The following is a 23,675-nucleotide window of genomic DNA, read 5'->3' as shown; positions in this document are numbered from 1 at the left end:
CTCAATTGGCTTAACATGCTGGTCATGATTTCAACCAAATGCCTTCCAAGAGGAGGCATTGTCAAACAGGTGGATTATGGTATTGAAAGAGGCTCGTAAAAGGCAATTGGCAGTCGTTCCAGGTAGACTCACTGTCAGAGAGGTCTAAGCAAAGAATTAAGACAGATATATCTGACAATGGCTAGATGCCATAATAAAAGAGTCTTGCAACAGAAATAATACAGAAACCAGAAAGTTATAAGAGGAGGTGCTCCTTAGAATAGAAAAATAGTAGGTAAATTGTTTTAATGGAATTATTTTCTTTTGAGAGTACTGATGAGGGAAAAATTAAACTTCAGGGCTGGAAAACCTGAGTAGAACTGATTTACTAGAATGAAGCAAACAGTAAGGTTGACAATGTGCTCCTCATCAAATGAGCTACTTGAGTTCTTTAAGTTTCCTTGCCTAGTAACAATAACAACCCAATACTGGGATGGATATAGTGGTAGATCTATTAGAATGGATTCAGTTGTAGAGATTGGAGGGATACTTCAGTGACAGGGAACTAAACAGTTTATCATGATAATGATGCAGATACATGAACTTAATGAAAATAGTTATTCTCTTAACCATATCCTCATCTCTACTTCTATTCATGTGTTGGTTCATTCTGAATCAAGTTAGCAGACCCTGGTGACCTAAAGCCTATCCTGACAGAGGATTGTATTAAAGAAAGAAAAGATAATTCCCTGTGTGTGTGTATGTGTGTGTGCGTGTATATGTATATACATATATATACACACATATATATACACACATATATACGTGTATATATGTATATACATATATATGATATGTATATATATGATATATATATGATACACATATATATGATATATTATACATAGGGATTTTTATCGATACATCAAATATTACATGTTATTTGGGTCCTTTTCCATTCTTAAACCAAATAATTTGGTCAAGTATATGGAGGGCTCCGAGTTACCACCCTGAGTTACATGATGACTCTTTGGTAGAAAGGTGAAGGGTAGGCATACATAGACACATGTACTTCCTTTTTTGGTTTGAAAGCTATCTTACTTATAAGAATAATTAAGAAAATTATAATTGTTATATTATAATTCATTATTTTTAAATCACTTTTAAAACATACCCTTTGAAAGTTTAGTTTATATTTTTTTTGTTTCATTTAGTTTTGGTCAGCTAAAAATTATTTTATGGTCTTAGCCTTTCTGTTATTTTCTTACAGTTTCAGGATAGCCTTTACTATTCTACAACAAGGTTGTTGACCTTATATAAATCTTCACTGTAATTTGTTAAACTGTTTCTGAAAATCAGAGACCTAGATATGCATAATAAGTATTGACAAAAGGGCATAGAAATGACTAAATCCAGTATGCTGGGTAGATATGTACACTTTTTGTTACCCATATACACAAAAACAAAGAAAAAAATCAACTTTAGGAATGAATCAGAGGGTTATGTATGGGCTCCTCTGCATACTGAAAACATTGATTTAATGTTTTCAAACTGGAGTCAGTACATAGTCTAGTGATCTAAGCTACTTAAGCACCACTCTTCACCGTATCACTCTTTACTTACAATTTAATTGCCACATGTCCTTTTGAAATGAACATTGAAGGACCATCCTCATGAATGCATTCCGAAGAATCACAATGTTTATTCTGTGTAGTCTTGCTGTAGGTTTAATCAAGACCCATGAAATGGACACATTCCTCTTAATTGATTGCAAATGTTTATGATTACCCAGAGAGTGTTTTCAAATGTCTGATGACTATAATATTACTGACTTTCTCTCTAGGCAGTCTTAAATCTGTTTATTACTCATTTGGCTACTTTCCAGCTTTCAGTTGTCTCATTTACTTCAATGTGCATCAATAAGCATATAATTAATCCAAACAACTTATTGAACTATTTCCTTTGCATTAGTATATATGATGTTAAGCAGGTAAAATTTATATATTCTACCACTTTGGATTTATTCATCAGTAAAATGTTCTTAACAAATATTGATCAGTATCACTGTAAAGATGCCTCTTATAGTGAAATATTGTGATCTCATGCTCAGATCACAAGTTGTTATCAAATAGAAATTCAGTCTCAGTGATGGTCCACTACTGCCAGACCTTGTCACTTCAAAAATCTAGTATACCATATAATTATCATTATGTTTTAAGTACAAAGTAAAAATGCAGCACAAATGCCAACAAAATCATAAATGACTCAAATTCTTTTTGAAGTGAGGTTTTTTCTAAGCAAGATTTTTTAAATGGCTTATGGTTAAAAGTTTTATTTTCTCAGGAAGCAAGCCATTTATAAAGTATGTTTTGCTATTCACATGTTGGGAAAAGTCTCTTCAGTTCAATGATGTATCTCATGTATCCAGCAGTATGACATACTCTTTATTTTTAAAAAAGTCCAAGGTTTCAAATATTAATTTTAATGCTTGGCATTCTGTCATAATTTCAGAAACACCAAGACTGGCTGAATACAGTGCTGAAGCCTTTTTCTACTCCAAGTGGGGTCTTAAAATGTATTACATGATTAAAACAATTAAATGTGCCTAATCTACACAGAGGAGGAAGAAATGAATAGAGGAGAAAAATCAGACACAAAAACTTAGTGACATATCTCTTTTCCTATTGAATTTATTATTTTAAAAGTGATATTTGAAAACAATAATCAGACTGAGAATTACTATTTTGATGTATTCCAGAGAATGCCACTAAATTTGTTAAATTGCACCTGTAGTTTGAAAAATGACTAGTATTGCAGGATACTTCTATCTGTAATACAGTTTGTGGTATCATCAGATGGTATAGATAATATAGTCCATGAGGGCAAGAATTGTTTATTGTTTTGCTCAACATTCTCTTCCAAGTACCTCTCACAGTGCTTGGCACGTGGTAAGCAAAGACTTGAAAGAGATTTATTTGTTTTATTTCTTAAATTTTTAACATTGATACATATGACATGTATATATCATATTTTCAGGGTACATATGATAATTTGATAAATTCATGTAATCAAATCAGGGTAGTTGGGATATCCATCACCTTAAATATTTATCTTTTCTTGGCAATAGCAACATTTGAATTGTTTTCTTTTAGCTATTTTGAAATGTACAATCAATTGATCTTAACTATAGTCACCCTACTGATTTATTGAGCACCAGATCTTATTTATTCTAAGGGTATAATTTTACCCATTAATAAGCCTCTTTCCATTCCCTTAACCCCCCTACCATTCTCGGCCCCTGGTCACCACCAGTCTGCTCTCTATCTTCATGAATTCCACTTTTATATCTTGAGAAATATCTACTTGGATGCTGACCACTGGTATGGAATGAGCAATAGTGGGTCATATTTCTAATTAAAAGTCTTTTTTGGGGTCAGTTTAGAAATATGCTTATATATTAAATTCTAATATTTCCTAGGATTTTTTTCTACCCTAATCTACTTTGATATAAACCATTTTAGTAGAGAGATTAAAATTAATCTTACTTTACAGATGATAGTAAAGTCATTATTTTACATGATTTAATATAATGAATCATTAAGCTTCAATCAGCCACTACCTCTTGGAGGATTGTTGTGGGAAGCTGGCCTAAATAAGTAACACAATACAGATATCTGAGAAATTGATGGTTGCTAGAATGTTATAGACATCAACCTTTAGTTCCCGTCAATATTTTATTCCATTTTCCTATAAAAAAAAGATGGCAGAAGAAAATCAAGATAAATGTTGTTATTAGTATTATCACATTAAAATATCATTTCCTGTTTAAATGTTAATTCTTTCCATTGAACTAGAAGCAACTCAAGGACAGGAACTGAGCCTTGATCTTCCTTATCAAAGTATCAGATATTTACTTTAAAAAATGTATTAATCAAGACCCTTTCTCTTACAAGTAGCAGAAGTTTACTTCAGAATAGCTTTTTTAAAATTGACTCATGTAGTCTGAAAGTCTAGGGAACAGCTGCCTTGCCTCTGGTTCACTTTAGTTACTTTCACACTAGACATGTTGGCTCCTGCAATCGCAAAACTACTACATTGGGACAACTTGTGATACACAAGAAAGACCACTTCTTGTAGATTATCCATAATTCACATTTCAATCTTCACTGTAATTTGTTAAACTGTTTCTGGAAATCAGAGACTTAGATATGCATAATAAGTATTGACAAAATATCTTAGCATGGAAATGACTAAATCCAGTATGCTGGGTAGATATGTACACTTTTTGTTACCCTTATGCACAAAAACAAAGAAAAAATCAACTTTAGGGATGAATCAGAGGGTTATTTATGGGCTCCACTGCATACTGAAAACATTGATTTAATGTTTCCAAACTAGAATCAGTACTAGCCTTTAAAAAATTACTTAGGCCAAGGACATGGAGAGTTCAAACTAACCAGCCCAGGACACATGACCATCCAGCAATGCAACCTAGAGAGTTGAGCACATGTGGAAAACAAGGGATGCATCCAGATTTATTTCTTAAATGAAAAGTGGCATCTTGTGGTTTGAATAAAGGAAAGGAAATATTGGGAAGATTAAAAATAAAAGACACCAACTACTTAGCCACCAGTCTAACCCAATTAACTTGGAACTACGATTATACTGGTGGCTAAGTAAGAATCTAAACCTAGTTTTCTGACACCAAATGCAGTGTGTTTTCCCCTAGATAAAAGAGTTGGTTTATAAATGAAAGGTGGAAACGTTGACTGCAAATTACTTATAAAGGCTTTGCATATCATCAAAGTGCCCCGAAAACCAAAACAATAACTTTCGACTTGATAAATATAAGGAAAAATTAGGATGGACTCTGTCCAGTGCCACCCAAATCCCCTTTCAAAACTGAAGGCTATCTTCTCCCAAATGCTGAGAGGGCTTGCTGCTGACTACCTTCCTTATGAATTACCTACCCTCAGCTTAGGAGAACCACCTCACCAAAGGCCACAGGGGGGTGTAAAATTCCTCCTTCCACCAGCGCTAATTTGGGATAACTCTGAAGACCATCCCACTTCCAGAGCTCACTGCAGGGCTTCGCTGAGACTGCATTGTAGCCCCAGGTCTCCCTCTGCTGGCTCCTTCTTGCTCCCTTCCCTTGTGGCACAGTGTTATTCCCAAGAGCAGTCCCTGATAGATTTTCTGATCTCCAATCTCCACCCCAGAGTCTGTTTCCTGGGAACCCAACCTTCTACAGTTAATACGCTTTTCTTAGGCCTAAAGGATAATTAAATAGTAACTAAAACAATGAAAGGTTTTCAGGGAAAGTATTTATGTGTTTGCTATCTTTTTATCTAAAATTTTCCTCTATTTTTAAACAAAACCTCACACTACTTTTTAGCATGGAAATGTCTATACCTTACACTCTCATACAATCTGTATGGGAAAAAAATCACTAACATCAGTGATGATATGCTAATCCAGGTTCTCCAATAACTACTTTTAAGAGAGGCAAGCAGAGTTAACTAAGAGATTATAATCTTGGCAGTGTGCAGAATGTTTTCAGTATATACATTTACTGAGAGGAGACAGAATTCATAATCTTTGATTTTTCTCAAAAGAGTCTGTAACACAAAGAAAGTTAAGAAATTGGAGCACTGGTTCCCAGATGGTCTCTTAAGAAGCATCAAGTGAGAAAAAATCCCTTGTTTTTTTTCCTGAGAGTTTCTGATTCCATAGAAATGGGATTGAGCAAAAATCTTCATTTTCAACAAGTTTTCCAGATGACTCCAAAATAAAACTCGGTGGATTACAATTTGGAAAAATACAGACTTAGGGATTAAAATATAGTTCTGCTAGTTTCTATTGCTGGTGTATCACATTACCACAAATTTAGAGGCTTAAACAATACAAGTTATTAATAGTATTTTTTAGATCAGCAGTCTGAAATGGAATCTCAGTGGGCTATAATCAGTGTCAGCAATGCTGTGTTCTCTGGTGGTTCTAGAGAAGAGTCAATTTCCTTGCCCTTTCCACCTTCTAGAAACAACCCGTCTTTCTTCACTCAAGGTCCCTTTCCCCATCTTCAAAGCCAGCAGCCTTGCATCTCTCCGAAGATGCTGAGTCTCAACACATTCTTCCCTTTGATGCTCCTGTTCTGTCTCCCTCTTCCAATTTTAAAGACTGTGATTACACTAGAGCCACCCAAATAATATGGGATAATCTCCCTATTTTAAGGTCAGACAATTAACAGCTTTAAATCTATCTGCAACCTTAATTTGTCTTTGCTGTGTAACATAGTATATTCACAGATTACAGGAATTAACATGTGAGCATTTTGGGGAGACCAGTATTCTACCTAACACAAGTTCCTTTAGAGTGCCATGGAAAAAACGTCTTCCCCCTTCCCCAATCTTATGTTTAATAACTCAGTTAATGAGCCTTCCACCACCTGATGTTATGTAATTGTCTGGTTAATAGAATTAATTACTGGAAACTATGGAAACTTCTTTTAGCTTTCTGGTATCCATAAATAGCACCTAGTCACACCCCCTCACCTGGAAGCACCTTGAGGTCAGGAACCATATACTCTTTCTTTCTTTTTTTTTTTTTTTTTTAATTTATTTCTTATTATTATACTTTAAGTTGTAGGGTACATGTGCATAACGTGCAGGTTTGTTACATATGTATACTTGTGCCATGTTGGTGCGCTGCACCCATCAACAAGTCATTTACATCAGGTATAACTCCCAATGCAATCCCTCCCCCCTCCCCCCTCCCCATGATAGGCCCCGGTGTGTGATGTTCCCCTTCCTGAGTCCAAGTGATCTCATTGTTCAGTTCCCACCTATGAGTGAGAACATGCGGTGTTTGGTTTTCTGTTCTTGTGATAGTTTGCTAAGAATGATGGTTTCCAGCTGCATCCATGTCCCTACAAAGGACACAAACTCATCCTTTTTGATGGCTGCATAGTATTCCATGGTGTATATGTGCCACATTTTCTTAATCCAATCTGTCACTGATGGACATTTGGGTTGATTCCAAGTCTTTGCTATTGTGAATAGTGCTGCAATAAACATACGTGTGCATGTGTCTTTATAGCAGCATAATTTATAATCCTTTGGGTATATACCCAGTAATGGGATGGCTGGGTCATATGGTACATCTAGTTCTAGATCCTTGAGGAATTGCCATACTGTTTTCCATAATGGTTGAACTAGTTTACAATCCCACCAACAGTGTAAAAGTGTTCCTATTTCTCCACATCCTGTCCAGCACCTGTTGTTTCCTGACTTTTTAATGATCGCCATTCTAACTGGTGTGAGATGGTATCTCATTGTGGTTTTGATTTGCATTTCTCTGATGGCCAGTGACGATGAACATTTTTTCATGTGTCTGTTGGCTGTATGAATGTCTTCTTTTGAGAAATGTCTGTTCATATCCTTTGCCCACTTTTTGATGGGGTTGTTTGTTTTCTTCTTGTAAATTTGTTTGAGTTCTTTGTAGGTTCTGGATATTAGCCCTTTGTCAGATGAGTAGATTGCAAAAATTTTCTCCCATTTTGTAGGTTGCCTGTTCGTTCTGATGGTAGTTTCTTTTGCTGTGCAGAAGCTCTTTAGTTTAATGAGATCCCATTTGTCAATTTTGGCTTTTGCTGCCGTTGCTTTTGGTGTTTTAGACATGATGTCTTTGCCCATGCCTATGTCCTGAATGGTACTACCTAGGTTTTCCTCTAGGATTTTTATGGTATTAGGTCTAACATTTAAGTCTCTAATCCATCTTGAATTAATTTTCGTATAAGGAGTAAGGAAAGGATCCAGTTTCAGCTTTCTACTTATGGCTAGCCAATTTTCCCAGCACCATTTATTAAATAGGGAATCCTTTCCCCATTTCTTGTTTCTCTCAGGTTTGTCAAAGATCAGATGGCTGTAGATGTGTGGTATTATTTCTGAGGACTCTGTTCTGTTCCATTGGTCTATATCTCTGTTTTGGTACCAGTACCATGCTGTTTTGGTTACTGTAGCCTTGTAGTATAGTTTGAAGTCAGGTAGCGTGATGCCTCCAGCTTTGTTCTTTTGACTTAGGATTGTCTTGGAGATGCGGGCTCTTTTTTGGTTCCATATGAACTTTAAAGCAGTTTTTTCCAATTCTGTGAAGAAACTCATTGGTAGCTTGATGGGGATGGCATTGAATCTATAAATTACCTTGGGCAGTATGGCCATTTTCATGATATTGATTCTTCCTATCCATGAGCATGGTATGTTCTTCCATTTGTTTGTGTCCTCTTTTATTTCACTGAGCAGTGGTTTGTAGTTCTCCTTGAAGAGGTCCTTTACATCCCTTGTAAGTTGGATTCCTAGGTATTTTATTCTCTTTGAAGCAATTGTGAATGGAAGTTCATTCCTGATTTGACTCTGCGTTTGTCTGTTACTGGTGTATAAGAATGCTTGTGATTTTTGCACATTAATTTTGTATCCTGAGACTTTGCTGAAGTTGCTTATCAGCTTAAGGAGATTTTGGGCTGAGACAATGGGGTTTTCTAAATATACAATCATGTCATCTGCAAACAGGGACAGTTTGACTTCTTCTTTTCCTAACTGAATACCCTTGATTTCTTTCTCTTGCCTGATTGCCCTAGCCAGAACTTCCAACACTATGTTGAATAGGAGTGGTGAGAGAGGGCATCCCTGTCTTGTGCCACTTTTCAAAAGGAATGTTTCCAGTTTTTGCCCATTCAGTATGATATTGGCTGTGGGTTTGTCATAAATAGCTGTTATTATTTTGAGGTACATTCCATCAATAACGAATTTATTGAGCGTTTTTAGCATGAAGGGCTGTTGAATTTTGTCAAAAGCCTTTTCTGCATCTATTGAGATAATCATGTGGTTCTTGTCTTTGGTTCTGTTTATATGCTGGATTATGTTTATTGATTTGCGAATGTTGAACCAGCCTTGCATCCCAGGGATGAAGCCCACTTGATCATGGTGGATAAGCTTTTTGATGTGTTGCTGAATCCGGTTTGCCAGTATTGTATTGAGGATTTTTGCATTGATGTTCATCAGGGATATTGGTCTAAAATTCTCTTTTTTTGTTGTGTCTCTGCCAGGCTTTGCTATCAGGATGATGTTGGCCTCATAAAATGAGTTAGGGAGGATTCCCTCTTTTTCTATTGATTGGAATACTTTCAGAAGGAATGGTACCAGCTCCTCCTTGTACCTCTGGTAGAATTCAGCTGTGAATCCATCTGGTCCTGGACTTTTTTTGGTTGGTAGGCTATTAATTATTGCCTCAATTTCAGAGCCTGCTATTGGTCTATTCAGGGATTCAACTTCTTCCTGGTTTAGTCTTGGAAGAGTGTAAGTGTCCAGGAAATTATCCATTTCTTCTAGATTTTCCAGTTTATTTGCGTAGACGTGTTTATAGTATTCTCTGATGGTAGTTTGTATTTCTGTGGGGTCAGTGGTGATATCCCCTTTATCATTTTTAATTGCGTCGATTTGATTCTTCTCTCTTTTCTTCTTTATTAGTCTTGCTAGTGGTCTGTCAATTTTGTTGATCTTTTCAAAAAACCAACTCCTGGATTCATTGATTTTTTGGAGAGTTTTTTGTGTCTCTATCTCCTTCAGTTCTGCTCTGATCTTAGTTATTTCTAGCCTTCTGCTAGCTTTCGAATGTGTTTGCTCTTGCTTCTCTAGTTCTTTTAATTGCGATGTTAGAGTGTCAATTTTAGATCTTTCCAGCTTTCTCTTGTGGGCATTTAGTGCTATAAATTTCCCTCTACACACTGCTTTAAATGTGTCCCAGAGATTCTGGTATGTTGTATCTTTGTTCTCATTGGTTTCAAAGAACATCTTTATTTCTGCCTTCATTTTGTTATGTACTCAGTAGTGATTCAGGAGCAGGTTGTTCAGTTTCCATGTAGTTGAGCGGTTTTGATTGAGTTTCTTAGTCCTGAGTTCTAGTTTGATTGCACTGTGGTCTGAGAGACAGTTTGTTATAATTTCTGTTCTTGTACATTTGCTGAGGAGTGCTTTACTTCGAATTACGTGGTCGATTTTGGAGTAAGTACGATGTGGTGCTGAGAAGAATGTATATTCTGTTGATTTGGGGTGGAGAGTTCTATAGATGTCTATTAGGTCTGCTTGCTGCAGAGATGAGTTCAATTCCTGGATATCCTTGTTAACTTTCTGTCTCGTTGATCTGTCTAATGTTGACAGTGGAGTGTTGAAGTCTCCCATTATTATTGTATGGGAGTCTAAGTCTCTTTGTAAGTCTCTAAGGACTTGCTTGATGAATCTGGGTGCTCCTGTATTGGGTGCATATATATTTATGATAGTTAGCTCTTCCTGTTGAATTGATCCCTTTACCATTATGTAATGGCCTTCTTTGTCTCTTTTGATCTTTGATGGTTTAAAGTCTGTTTTATCAGAGACTAGGATTGCAACCCCCGCTTTTTTTTGTTCTCCATTTGCTTGGTAAATCTTCCTCCATGGCTTTATTTTGAGTCTATGTGTGTCTCTGCGTGTGAGATGGGTCTCCTGAATACAGCAGACTGATGGGTCTTGACTCTTTATCCAGTTTGCCAGTCTGTGTCTTTTAATTGGAGCATTTAGTCCATTTACATTTAAGGTTAATATTGTTATGTGTGAACTTGATCCTGCCATTATGATATTAACTGGTTATTTTGCTCGTTAGTTGATGCAGTTTCTTCCTAGCCTCGATGGTCTTTACATTTTGGCATGTTTTTGCAATGACTGGTACCGGTTGTTCCTTTCCCTGTTTAGTGCTTCCTTCAGGGTCTCTTGTAAGGCAGGCCTAGTGGTGACAAAATCTCTAAGCATTTGCTTATCTGTAAAGGATTTTGTTTCCCCTTCTCTTATGAAACTTAGTTTGGCTGGATATGAAATTCTGGGTTGAAAATTCTTTTCTTTAAGAATGTTGAATATTGGCCCCCACTCTCTTCTGGCTTGGAGAGTTTCTGCCGAGAGATCTGCTGTTAGTCTGATGGGCTTCCCTTTGTGGGTAACCTGACCTTTCTCTCTGGCTGCCCTTAAGATTTTTTCCTTCATTTCAACTTTGGTGAATCTGGCAATTATGTGTCTTGGAGTTGCTCTTCTCGAGGAGTATCTTTGTGGCATTCTCTGTATTTCCTGGATTTGAATGTTGGCCTGCCCTACTAGGTTGAGGAAGTTCTCCTGGATGATATCCTGAAGAGTGTTTTCCAACTTGGTTCCATTTTCCCCCTCACTTTCAGGCACCCCAATCAGACGTAGATTTGGTCTTTTTACATAATCCCATACTTCTTGCAGGCTTTGTTCATTTCTTTTTCTTCTTTTTTCTTTTGATTTCTCTTCTCGCTTCATTTCATTCATTTGATCCTCAATCACAGATACTCTTTCTTCCAGTTGATCGAGTCAGTTACTGAAGCTTGTGCATTTGTCACGTATTTCTCGTGTCATGGTTTTCATCTCTTTCATTTCGTTTATGACCTTCTCTTCATTAATTACTCTAGCCATCAATTCTTCCACTTTTTTTTCAAGATTTTTAGTTTCTTTGCGCTGGGTACGTTATTCCTCCTTTAGCTCTGAGAAATTTGATGGACTGAAGCCTTCTTCTCTCATCTCGTCAAAGTCATTCTCCGTCCAGCTTTGATCCGTTGCTGGCGATGAACTGCGCTCCTTTGCCGGGGGGGATGCGCTCTTATTTTTTGAATTTCCAGCTTTTCTGCCCTGCTTTTTCCCCATCTTTGTGGTTTTATCTGCCTCTGGTCTTTGATGATGGTGATGTACTGATGGGGCTTTGGTGTAGGTGTCCTTCCTGTTTGATAGTTTTCCTTCTAAGTCAGGACCCTCAGCTGTAGGTCTGTTGGAGATTGCTTGAGGTCCACTCCAGACCCTGTTTGCCTGGGTATCAGCAGCAGAGGCAGCAGAAGATAGAATATTTCTGAACAGCGAGTGTACCTGTCTGATTCTTGCTTTGGAAGCTTCCTCTCAGGGGGGTACTCCACCCTGTGAGGTGTAGGGTGTCAGACTGCCCCTAGTGGGGGATGTCTCCCAGTTAGGCTACTCAGGGGTCAGGGACCCACTTGAGCAGGGAGTCTGTCCCTTCTCAGATCTCAACCTCCGTGTTGGGAGATCCACTGTTCTCTTCAAAGCTGTCAGACAGAGTCGTTTGCATCTGCAGAGGTTTCGGCTGTGTTTGTTATTGTTTACTGTGCCCTGTCCCCAGAGGTGGAGTCTACAGAGACAGGCAGGTTTCCTTGAGCTGCTGTGAGCTCCACCCAGTTCGAGCTTCCCAGCAGCTTTGTTTACCTACTTAAGCCTCAGCAATGGTGGGCGCCCCTCCCCCAGCCTCACTGCTGCCTTGCCGGTAGATCACAGACTGCTGTGCTAGCAATGAGGGAGGCTCCGTGGGTGTGGGACCCTCCCGGCCAGGTGTGGGATATGATCTCCTGTTGTGTCTGTTTGCTTAAAGGTGTGGGATATGATCTCCTGTTGTGCCTGTTTGCTTAAAGTGCAGTATTGGGGTGGGAGTTACCCGATTTTCCAGGTGTTGTGTGTCTCAGTTCCCCTGGCTAGAAAAAGGGATTCCCTTCCCCCTTGCGCTTCCCAGGTGAGGCAATGCCTCGCCCTGCTTCAGCTCTCGCTGGTCGGGCTGCAGCAGCTGACCAGCACCGATCGTCCGGCACTCCCCAGTGAGATGAACCCAGTACCTCAGTTGAAAATGCAGAATACACCGGTCTTCTGTGTTGCTCGCGCTGGGAGTTGGAGACTGGAGCTGTTCCTATTCGGCCATCTTGCTCCGCCCCCTACTCTTTATTTCTGAAACACAGGGAACTCATCTCATTGACTTCCAGCTCTCTATATAGATAATATAGCTGAATGATTGTGATGTGTGATGATGTTCATGTTCAATGAACAAAACCAAAGGCCTACTCTCTTTTATTTTTTATTTTTTACTTTTTTGAAATGAGTCTCTCTCTGTCACCCAGGCTGGAGTGCAGTGGCGCCATCTCGGCTCACTGCAACCTCTACCTCCTGGGTTCAAGTGATTCTCCTGTTTTAGCCTCCTGAGTAACTGGGACTACAGGCATGCGCCACCACACCAGGCTAATTTTTTGTATTTTTAGTAGAGATGGGATTTCACCATGTTAGCCAGACTGGTCTCAAACTCCTGACCTCAGGCAATCCACCTGCCTCAGCCTCCCAAAGTGCTGGGATTACAGACATGAGTCACTGCACCCAGGCTACTCTCTTTTTTAATGACTCTTTTACACAGAGCAGCTCATAAACAGCATGACTCGGAATCTTCTCCCATTGAACTTACCAATTGCCACATAACATGGGTATTTGGTGTCATTTGCTCAAATAAGCAAAACTGTTTATGCTTAACTTCTGCATTCCATGAGACTACCTTGCAATTTATGCTTGCCATTTTGGGTAGCTAGGCATCAGTAAAATTGAAGCAATCTGGTCTATTGGTAGGAAGAACGGTGGTCTCTTAACAAAGTGTCATATTCTATTACTAACAATAAAAGGATTACCATATGTTAGACCCTACACTAGATTTTGTATATATACAACAAACACACACAGACACTTTTGCGAAATCAATCTTTGAAGACTTCTATAAGATCAATATTTTTTGCTGGGAGTGATGGCTTACGCCTGTAATCCCAGCGCTTTGGGAGGCCGAGGCAGGTGGATTGCCTGAGCTCAGAAGTTCAAACCAGCCTGGCCAACATGATGAATCCTTGTCTTTACCAAAAATACAAAAGTTAGCCTGGCATGGAGGTGTGCACCTGTAGTCTCAGCTACTCAGGAGGCTGAGGTGGGAGGATCGCTTGAGCCTGGGATGTGGAGGTTGCAACGAGCTGATATCATACCACTATACTCCAACCTGGTTAATAGAGTGGGAACCTGTCTCCAAAATATATATAAACAAATAAATTATTCACTTACAGTTGAGGAAAACTTTTCAAAAAATTTTAGTTACATGTCTAAGAAGTGACCACCAGAATTCCAGTGTAAGGAAACAGAGGGGTTATAGTGGTCTTTTGTCACATCACTTTTCAGTATGTATATCACTCTGATCAAAAATTAAAGCTAAAAAACATTATATAGTTTCAAATTAAGGAGAATTAATTTACTAGACCAATTTATTTATTTAAAAAAATTTTGAGGCGGCATCTCACTCTGTCACCCATGTTGGAGTGCAGTGGCACCATCTCAGCTCACTGCAACCTCCACTTCCCTGGTTCAAGCCATTTTCATGCCTCAGCCTGGGTAATTTTATGTATTTTTAGTAGAGACGAGGTTTACCATGTTAGCCAGGCTGGTCACGAACTCCTGGCCTCAAGTGATCCGCCCACTTCAGCCTCCCAAAGTGCTGGGATTTCAGACATAAGCCAGCGCGCCCAGCCCCAATTTAAAGCATACAATCAAACGCGTCACTTCCAGACTTAGACTGCTTTTCATTCTGCTCTCGTATCCAGTCATCCACTTAAGGCAGATCCTCTGCTTGAAACTTTTGATGGATTAAAGCTGTATTTAGAATAAAATTAAAGCCTCTTCCTGTGTCTCACAGAGATCTACATGACCTGACTCTTCCTCTCCATCCAGCTTCATGTCTCACTAGCTAGGCTGCAACCACAGTGGCCTCCTATAGGTTTTTCATCCACAGGCTCTTTAATATCCTGGGTATTTTCTGAGCTGTTGCCTTTCTCCTTATCTCTTTGCTTGGATAATGTCTTCTTATTCCTTTACCTCAGAGTTTAAATACGAGTTTTGCAGAGAAACCGTCCTCTAACGAAAATAGATCCTCCTCCTCACCCTATTATCATCTACCAATGCACTCATTGTTTTCTTCCAAACACTTAGTGTGCTTTGTGGTTTTTAGTTTGTTTACTTGTTTATTGTTTGTTTTAATGTGTGGATGGGTATTCATTGATGTGCTCTGAGCTCCTAGCATTGTATCTAATATTCAACAAATGTTTTTGGAGAACAAGTTTTTTTTCTCAAAGTGAGGATGCAAACTAGCACTGGTATTTTATTTTTGTAATCAGAAGATTTCATAGAGGGTAAGTAATCTGAAACTTTATTGTCTAGTCATGCTCTGTTTTCTGAGCATCTTGGATCTATTTCAATGTAACTTTTGTTTTGTTTGCCTTGTATTCAGATGTACACTTTAAGTAACTCAAAGAACAACTTACAATTTGAAATCAATAATCTGCTCTGTCTGCTCTGACATGTATTTTTTTTTTCTTTTTCTTTTCTTTCTTTTTTTTTTTTTTTTTTTTTGAGACGGAGTCTCACTCTGTCACCCAGGCTGGAGTGCAGTGGGATGATCTCGGCTCACTGCAACTTCCAACTCCCGGTTCAAGCAATTCTTCTGCCTCAGCCTCCCAAGTAGCTGGGACTACAGGCGTGCGCCACCACGCCTGACTAATATTTGTATTTTTAGTAGAGACAGGGTTTCACCATATTGGCCAGGCTGGTCTCAAACTCCTGATCTCATGATCTGCTGCCTCGGCCTCCCAAAGTGCTGGGATTACAGGTGTGAGCCACCACACTGGGCCTCTCACATGTATTCCAAAGGTGTATTGATTCTGGGGTGAGGCCCAAGCTTGTGTATTTTTGATAAATTTCTCAAATGATTCTGATTCATATCAAACTTTAAGAACATCTGCTTAGCGTGTACATAGTCTCGTTATTGTACTTCTACCTGTATCAACCAAATTCCATCAAATTTAACCATTTGCTTAATTCATGCTTCAGAGTCTTACACCCTTTTGTACATTCTGACTTGGATATTGAATGAATATACAACACCTTTATTATTCCAGCTCTTTTATTTCATCCTCTGCCTTAGCTGAGGATTTTATTCTTTTAACCTGCTTTGATAGTAACATCTTGGGTTTACAATATAATTAATGATAAGAAATGTAAGATAGAATTTACACAGTATATATGTTGTAAAGATTTTGAAAGTCATCAGATAACGAAACATATAATATTTGTAACAACTATTTTAAAATGAAAGCAATCAGAAGAAGAAAGCAAAATTGTTATTTTAGTCAATTTGTAACTTTTTAAATATAAATGTTTATAAGAGTAAACGTAGTTTCCAAATTTTTGGCTATTTGTTTTCCTGTTCTGTGGGTTTACTTATTGCTTTTTCTGGTTTGTATGTTGAAAAATATGTAATTTAACTATTGCCATTGAGAGGCAAATTTTACATGCAGGCAAACAGGTAAACACACACTATTAAGGATTTTGAGATCTAGTCTACTCATAAGTTCCCTACGATCCCATTTACTTGTTTCTCTGGTATTTGCCCTTTAAATATTTTATTCTTTGGATATGTAATGAAAAACATAGTTTATGATATAGTAAAAGAAAATCTACCATATTAAGATTATAACATAATCTATATTAAGCTTGTATTGTGCCAGATACTTAATTCAGATACCTTCTTCTATAAACAAGCAATCTGATACCACGAAGAAATATTTGTGATATTTCAGACACTCATTGTTACTCAAATACACATCAAAGTACAAATGATAAACTCTTTAGATTGAATTTTACTTTTCTTATTTAAATGTGACATGGATACTGAACGTTTTAATTTGATAAATTTCTAGAACTGCTTATTTTGGAATGAGTATGTAAATATTTTGCTGTACATCATAAATTCAAAAATGTTGCTTAACATTTTCTAAAATGCTGAAATAAGTATTGATAAAATATGTTTTGCACATTAAATATGTTCTCCTTACTAAGACAAATTTGGTGTCTCCTATCAACTTTTCCAAATTTAGCTAAGGAGGTAATACTCATTAGATAGATTAAAATGCAGCTTTTATTTGTGGTCTAAGTGACCTGAGCCCTTCAAAGATAACCTTTCGAAGCTTTCTGTTTAACTGATAAAAATCAAGTTTAGTGATACTGTTGCCTATTTTAAGAAACATTCATAATCTTGATTCAGATTCATCTGTCATCAATGATATTCATGCTTACATGAGGTTAATACTACCATTTAAAATGCTAAGGAAAATAGGAAATGTCTTTCCCTTATTCATGTTTGGCTCTAGAGAAATGGGGGCATCACTCCAACCACCTCCCTGTGCCCTCACCCAACATTCCTAGCATGGATATCATTTAGGTTCCATGTAGATATAAAGAAATCTATTTTAAAAATAACAGTTGCTACATTTTTCATGTGAACACATCAAAATGTGCCAAACCTTAAACATATTTGAGAGTTCCATCAGCTACTCAATTAATGATAAGAAATGTAAGATAGAATTTTTACAGTATATACTCAATTGGTAATTGAGTAGCTGATGGAACTCTCAAATATGTTTAAGGTTTGGTACATCTTCAGAGAGCCTACAATGTGGAACGATATTCTGATATAGGTGAAATAGCTTATGCCTTCCTTCTGTACAATAATTCACATGTATTTTGACGGGCTTTTGATGTTTCCAGATATCCGTGGAATACAAGAGTTCTTGGACAAAGTGTCTCAGCAGGGAATGGATGTTGCACTTCAGAAGGTAGAAAACAACATCAATAAAATGATCACCACTCTCTTTGACACCATGAGAATAGAAGAACTGAATCGCTATCGAGACACTCTTAGGCGAGCGATCCTTGTTATGAATCCTGCCACAGCCAAATCCTTCATTACTGAGGTAAGTGAAAGTTGTCTTGGGGTGAGAGTTGTGCAAAAAAATTAAAAGCTTTGGAATCGACCCTGCAGAGGAGATGAAAATTAAGAGCAGTGCGAAGGAATTAATTACACAACTTTTGTTAACACTAATGGAGGTAGCATAGTGCTTGCTCGCTCATCTCATTTACCCCTTACTGTCCAGTTAATTGCTGAGAACATTTGTATTTATATATATTTGGGCACATAGACAGAACAATTTTAAGAAGTCTTATAGAAGTTTAAAAGTGCCGTTGACCTGAATGAATCTGGTAAGATCAAGAATAAATTCACAAGTGCATAGCTCTCTAACTAATCCTTAGTATTTTTTGTAATTTAAAATTTTACTTCTGAAAAAAGAAATGTACTTGAATCAGGATATTATTTCATAAACATGATTACTGTTACAAAAACATATACAGATTTATATCTTCCCTGTGAACTTTGTACCAACACAAATAATTGTCTGAAACTCCGTAAAGTGATGACTACTGTACATTTTATGATGCTACATCCTCAAATTTTTAATTGTATCTGTTCATTTAGTTAGAAGCTCTGAAATTTAGTAAAAATATAATTAAGACTTTTCAGTGATTGGTGTAACATTTCTATGTTCTGAAATGCCTGCTATTGCCTTGTAAAAGTTTATTGTCAAGTCTTTTTGCCCTACTTCAAGTTTTTAATGTTACGTAGTGGTAGAACTGGTCATGACGTTACATACTTTTACATGGGATTTTAAAAAATATTTTAAATTTGGGAGGGAATTTATTTGTTTAATACTTTTTTTTTTTTTTTGCCTCATTTCACTATTATGCTTCTGTTAGCTCCTGAAGTACTGCTATAAAGCTTCCAAATTAGGAACATGTTAGAAGTTCTTTGACACTCATTATATAGTTGGTATCAAAAAACATAAGGCAGAATATAAATCACTGAGAAGGGTAAAACTTGTGTAAAACCGTCAGTAATACCAATTTTTTCATTTTAATAGGAAACTTCATTATGCATTTTAAAGACAAATATAAACATTTTACTTTTTGAGTTCAGCAAATGACTTAGAGAATCTTATTGAACTACTATATTTTTTTCATAATATAAAATATTTCCAGTTTTAAAGAAGTTGGTTCCTTCCTTCAAGAAATACAAATCTGGAAGGTGGAAACAAGTTCACAGGGAATGTAATATAAATTAGGATGTTAAAATTGCAATAGATGAGGTTGAAGCATCTATAGTCATTTTTGTTGAAGGAGATGAGAGGAAACTTCACTGAGCAGGTATATTTGAACTAGACTTCGTGTCATGGGTTAGGAATTTACAAAAGAGAAGTGGTATTGATATGGTTTTTCTCTGTGCCCCCACCCAAATCTCATCTTGAATGGTAATCCCCATGTGTTGAGGGAGGGACCTGGTGGGAGGTGAGTGGATCATGGGAGTGGTTTCCCCCATGCCGTTCTCATGATAGTGAGGGAGTTCTCAGGAGATCTGATTGTTTAAACGTGGCAGGTTCCCCTGCGCTGTCACTCTCTCCTGTTGCCTTGTGAAAAAGGTGCTTGCTTCTCCTTCCACCATGACTGTTAGTTTCCTGAAGCCTCCTCAGCCACGTGGAATTGTGAGAAAATTAAACTGCTTTCCTTTATAAATTGCCCATCTTGGGTAGTTCATTATAGCAGAGATAATGCTAGTGTATTCTTTGCTAGAACTGTCATAGGCTTAAACAACAGAAAGTTTGCATCTCACAGTTCTGGAGACTAGAAATCTAAAATCAAGATGTTGACAAGGTTTATTTATTCTGAGGGGTGTGAGGGAAGGAACTGTTCTAAGCCTCCCTCCTTGGCTTGTAGATGAATTGTCTCTTTCCAATGTCTATTCACATTTTCTTCTCTTCCTGTATGTTTGTGTATCCAAATTTCCCTTTCCTATAAGGACGTGAGTCATTTGGAGGAGGGTTCACCCTAATGACCTCATTTTAATTTGATTACCTCTGTAAAGACCTTATCTCCAAATAAGGTCATATTCTAAGGTACTGGGTATTAGGAATTCAACATATAAATTTGAGAAGGAGGTAATGGTGACACAACTTTACCCATAACAGGTGCCATTAGTTGTTATGAGCAAATAAGGCAGAGGAGTATGTTTGAGAGTTCAATTTGGATCATGTAAAATTTGAGCTAACAGTGGATTCTTCATGTGGTCTTAAGTATGTTTCAACACCTATATAGTACTTTCTATCTTCTTACTACTTAGTGCTTTCTTTTCTAAGACCTTTTTAAAAAATGGACTCATAGTCTTCATAAAAAAGCCTTTGAGTTGGTACTAACGTCATCCTTGTTTTGTAGATAAGAAAACTGAGGCATATAGGGTTTAAGTTGTCAAGATGACACAACTAGGAAGAGACAGATCCGGGATTAATTCCAATACATTTGTCTCTAGAGTTTGTGTGCTTAACCTTGGTTCCCAGACAGGTTGGTTATAAATGCATGACTGGAGACCAGGAGAAAGGTCAGTGCTTGAGATGTAGTTTATTTGTTTTTCATCAGTTTAATACACATTGATTTACTAGTTCATTAGTTTTCCAGTTCATCCTAGAAACTATGCTAGGCACTAGTGATAAAATGACAACAAAGATCCCATTCCTCTTCTCAAGTTTATAGCCTGGTGTTGGAGAAGGAAAATGAAAGGGTATCAACGTCATAAGATGCATGTAATGGCAGAACACATACATCTCCGCTGAGCTCCAGAGCCAGCCATGTCTGGTTCCAGAGGTAAAGTATACAGCTGTGAAATGTTGAGGAAGGAGCTTGCTACAGATGGCGTCTTGAAGGAGGTGCTTCTTGAGTTGAGCATTAAAGGACATGTGGATTGGATCAGGCAGAAAAGGGTGGGAAGGGCATTCTAAGCAGCAGGAAGACCATAAACAAAAGCACAGAGGCAGGCATACAGCAAGAAGGCAAAGGGCTAGGGAAGGAATGGGTAGAGGTAGGTGTGTTGACTACCCTGTTGAGAAGTTTGGTGATGAAAGTAAGGGTAAATTATGGTTTAAAATTTTTAAAAATCCCATGAGATGGATATCAGAACCAGGGAAATCTGTTTCATTTTTAGGATAAAACAAGGTGAGCCTTTTTACACAGGTATTGGGAGAGCAACCAGTGATGAAGAGGAGATTGTAGAATGGAAAAAGAATATTGATAAGCTAAGATCCCAGAGTGTTAGAATTCATGAAGCTCTACCAGGGGACTCATTACCAATAACTGACAATTTTTGCTTCAGAGGTAGAAAGAATTAGTTCAGACTTCATTAAAGGAATTTTTGTTGATCATCCTTGTATTTCTGATCATCAATTTCAACTGATATGATCCTAACTTCTCATCTTGTCCCCCAACCTTGACCCTGAACTTTATACTTACAATAATGTATCCCTTCCATCTTAGTCCCCAAACACATACAATCTATGATCTTTCCTTAGAGACTCTTCTGTCTTTCCCCACTCATCCGGCATTATTTTTAGTAACTTATCTTTTATAATCACTGATTTTATCTCTCCAAACTGTGGACAAGTTATTCCACAGGCATCTTAAGCAGTGATGTAGGAATGGCAGAAAGAATGTGAACTACCACCACCTCTATCCTGACCTAAGCTCACTCTATTACACTGTTCTCTGACCTGCAAGATGGTTCCTGTTTCTCAATTAGTTGTTTTCAGACACATCCCACCTCCTCCATGGGTTCTAGGATTGTTTCTCTTGAGTAGGGAATAGGCTCACCCTATTAGTGCTGGGAGCAGTTCATTCAAAAGAGAGGCAGAACTGAATTCAAAAGAGTGCATTGAAATTCTGAAGACATAAAGAGGAATCATTTCTGTGTGACCTGGAGTTTTACTCAGTCTAGTGGAGGAGGCAGCATATAACTAAATACTAGTATGTGAAAGAAAATTCTATAATAGTGATGGATCAATGGTGTTCTGGAATACTGTAGGAGAACTGACTCATCCTACAGAGGGCTTAGCCGGGGCCACGACAAGTTTCGCAGATAAGGTGTGTCACCAGAATCTTGAAAAATAAATAAGAATTATCCAAGCAAACAATGGTGGGCAAACAATTCAGAATGCGTGTGTGTGTGTGTGTGTGTGTGTGTGTGTGTGTGTATGATACATGAACAGAATTAAAAAATCAAATTATAATGAGGGTTTTAAAATTAAAAACAAGAGTTTTATGTTTTCCTACCTCCAGTTATTCTTTTCAGAATTAATTATTTATTTTTAATTTTAAAATTTAATTTGTATTTACTTTTAGCATACCCTGTGTATTTGCGTTGTTCAAAATTTAAAACGTTCAACAGGACAATATCCTGCCACTGTTCCTCAAACACCTGAGTTCCTTTTTATGAGACTAATAATGTTTCTTATGTGGCATTCCAAGTATACACACACACACACATTTTTATTATTTTTCTTACATAAATAGTTGTATACTAGGTTTAAATTCTGAGTTTGGATTTTTAAACTTAGTAACTTCTAGGAGATCATTGTATTGAGACCTGTGAAGTGTTCCTAATAATATTTAATGGCTATATGATATTCCCTTGGTAGATGTATTAGTCCATTCTCATGCTGCTAATAAGGTCATACCTGAGACTGGGTAATTTATAAAGAAAAAGAGGTTTAACAGACTCAGAGTTCCACGGGGCTGGGGAGGCCTCAGAACCATGGTGGAAGGTGAAAGGCACGTCTTACATGGTAGCAGACAAGAGAGAATGAGAGCCAATCCAAAGGGGAAACCCCTTATAAAACCAACAGATCTCGTAAGACTGATTCACTACCAAGAGAACAGTATGAGGGAAACTGCTCCCATGATTCAATTACCTCCCCCGGGTCCCTCCCACAATACATGGGAACTATGGGAGCTACAATTTAAGATGAGATTTGAGTGGGAACACAGCCAACCATATCAGTAGATTAAATGACTCTTAGCTCTTTAATTTTTTGTTTTAATTTTTACTTACTCTAGTAAATATTATTGGTTGATTTATTAGTTTATCTCTTACCTACCTTTTCTTATATGGTAAGTAATGATTTACTTCATATACTTCACCCACACCTGCATGTCCTCTCAATATATAACTAGTTATAGTATAATTTTAAATAACTTCATATAACACAATTACACTTCTATTACCATACCACCTACTGTTGACAGTATAGTATCTGTAAAGACAATGTACTAGTTGTAAAGGTTCATGCACTATTTTTCCACTCTTCTACCTCTTAGCTTCCATGATCCACAGATTTATCTTTATATCGAGTGTGTTGGAAGAATGTATTTTCTATTCTGTTACCAGAAATAAATTGTTCATACCTTGACTAAAAGTTGGCTTTATAAGATGAAAATCTGTAATTTGCTTGTATTTTATCACTATAAATATTGTTGACTGTACAACAAAGTATTAAGGTATGATTATGTTTAGGTTTTCAGCTTCAGGTTTTTTTGTTTGAGTTATTACTTTTCTTACTTTTCTCTTCATTTCATCTTTGGCTACTAAAATTCTAAATTCTTGTTATCAATAACAAATCTCCAAAATCCCCATTTCCTGACTGCAGCCTTTCCTCCCAAAGCACCCCCCCCCCCCGCCAACACCACTTCCTGCTCTGTTTCTGGTGTATCCCTAAAAATCAGATAAATTCTAGTGGGTCAGATCCACAAATTCCTGGTTCCTGTGTCTTACAATTGCTTAGTTTCCTGCTTTGCTGGGAAATATCTTGAAGTAACTTCTGAAGGAAGAGTGTTTTGCTTTTTTTTTTTTTTTCTTACGGAGAAAACATCTGTGGTAATAAGCTGTGTAGAGGCAAGAATTTTAGTGCTGTTGGCCACAAGTTCAATTATAATGAATCAACAATGAATATTAAATAAAGTGCCTTTAAATAGAAATGCATAAAACCAAAGACTGGCAGGGACCAAACTCTGTATTTCCCCTAGGAGTAGTGTTTTGACATTCACGAA

At 37.3% G+C, this 23,675-nt stretch overlaps 1 protein-coding gene across 3 annotated transcripts in view; it reads left to right on the top strand.

The window, feature by feature from the left end:
- LOC105479619 (glutamate ionotropic receptor delta type subunit 2) overlaps positions 1 to 23,675 on the top strand; it is a 1,566,744-nt gene that overhangs the window by 809,591 nt on the left and 733,478 nt on the right. For all 3 annotated transcript variants that reach the window (XM_024792196.2, XM_011737665.3, XM_011737663.3), the window contains exon 4: positions 17,466 to 17,671. In XM_024792196.2, coding sequence (XP_024647964.1) covers positions 17,466 to 17,671 — 206 coding nt within the window. The remainder of the gene's footprint in view (positions 1 to 17,465; positions 17,672 to 23,675) is intronic.

The sequence above is a fragment of the Macaca nemestrina genome, chromosome 3, assembly GCF_043159975.1.
Source record: "Macaca nemestrina isolate mMacNem1 chromosome 3, mMacNem.hap1, whole genome shotgun sequence".
Taxonomy (NCBI): domain Eukaryota; kingdom Metazoa; phylum Chordata; class Mammalia; order Primates; family Cercopithecidae; genus Macaca; species Macaca nemestrina.
This window is presented reverse-complemented; position numbering and strand designations above follow the sequence as displayed.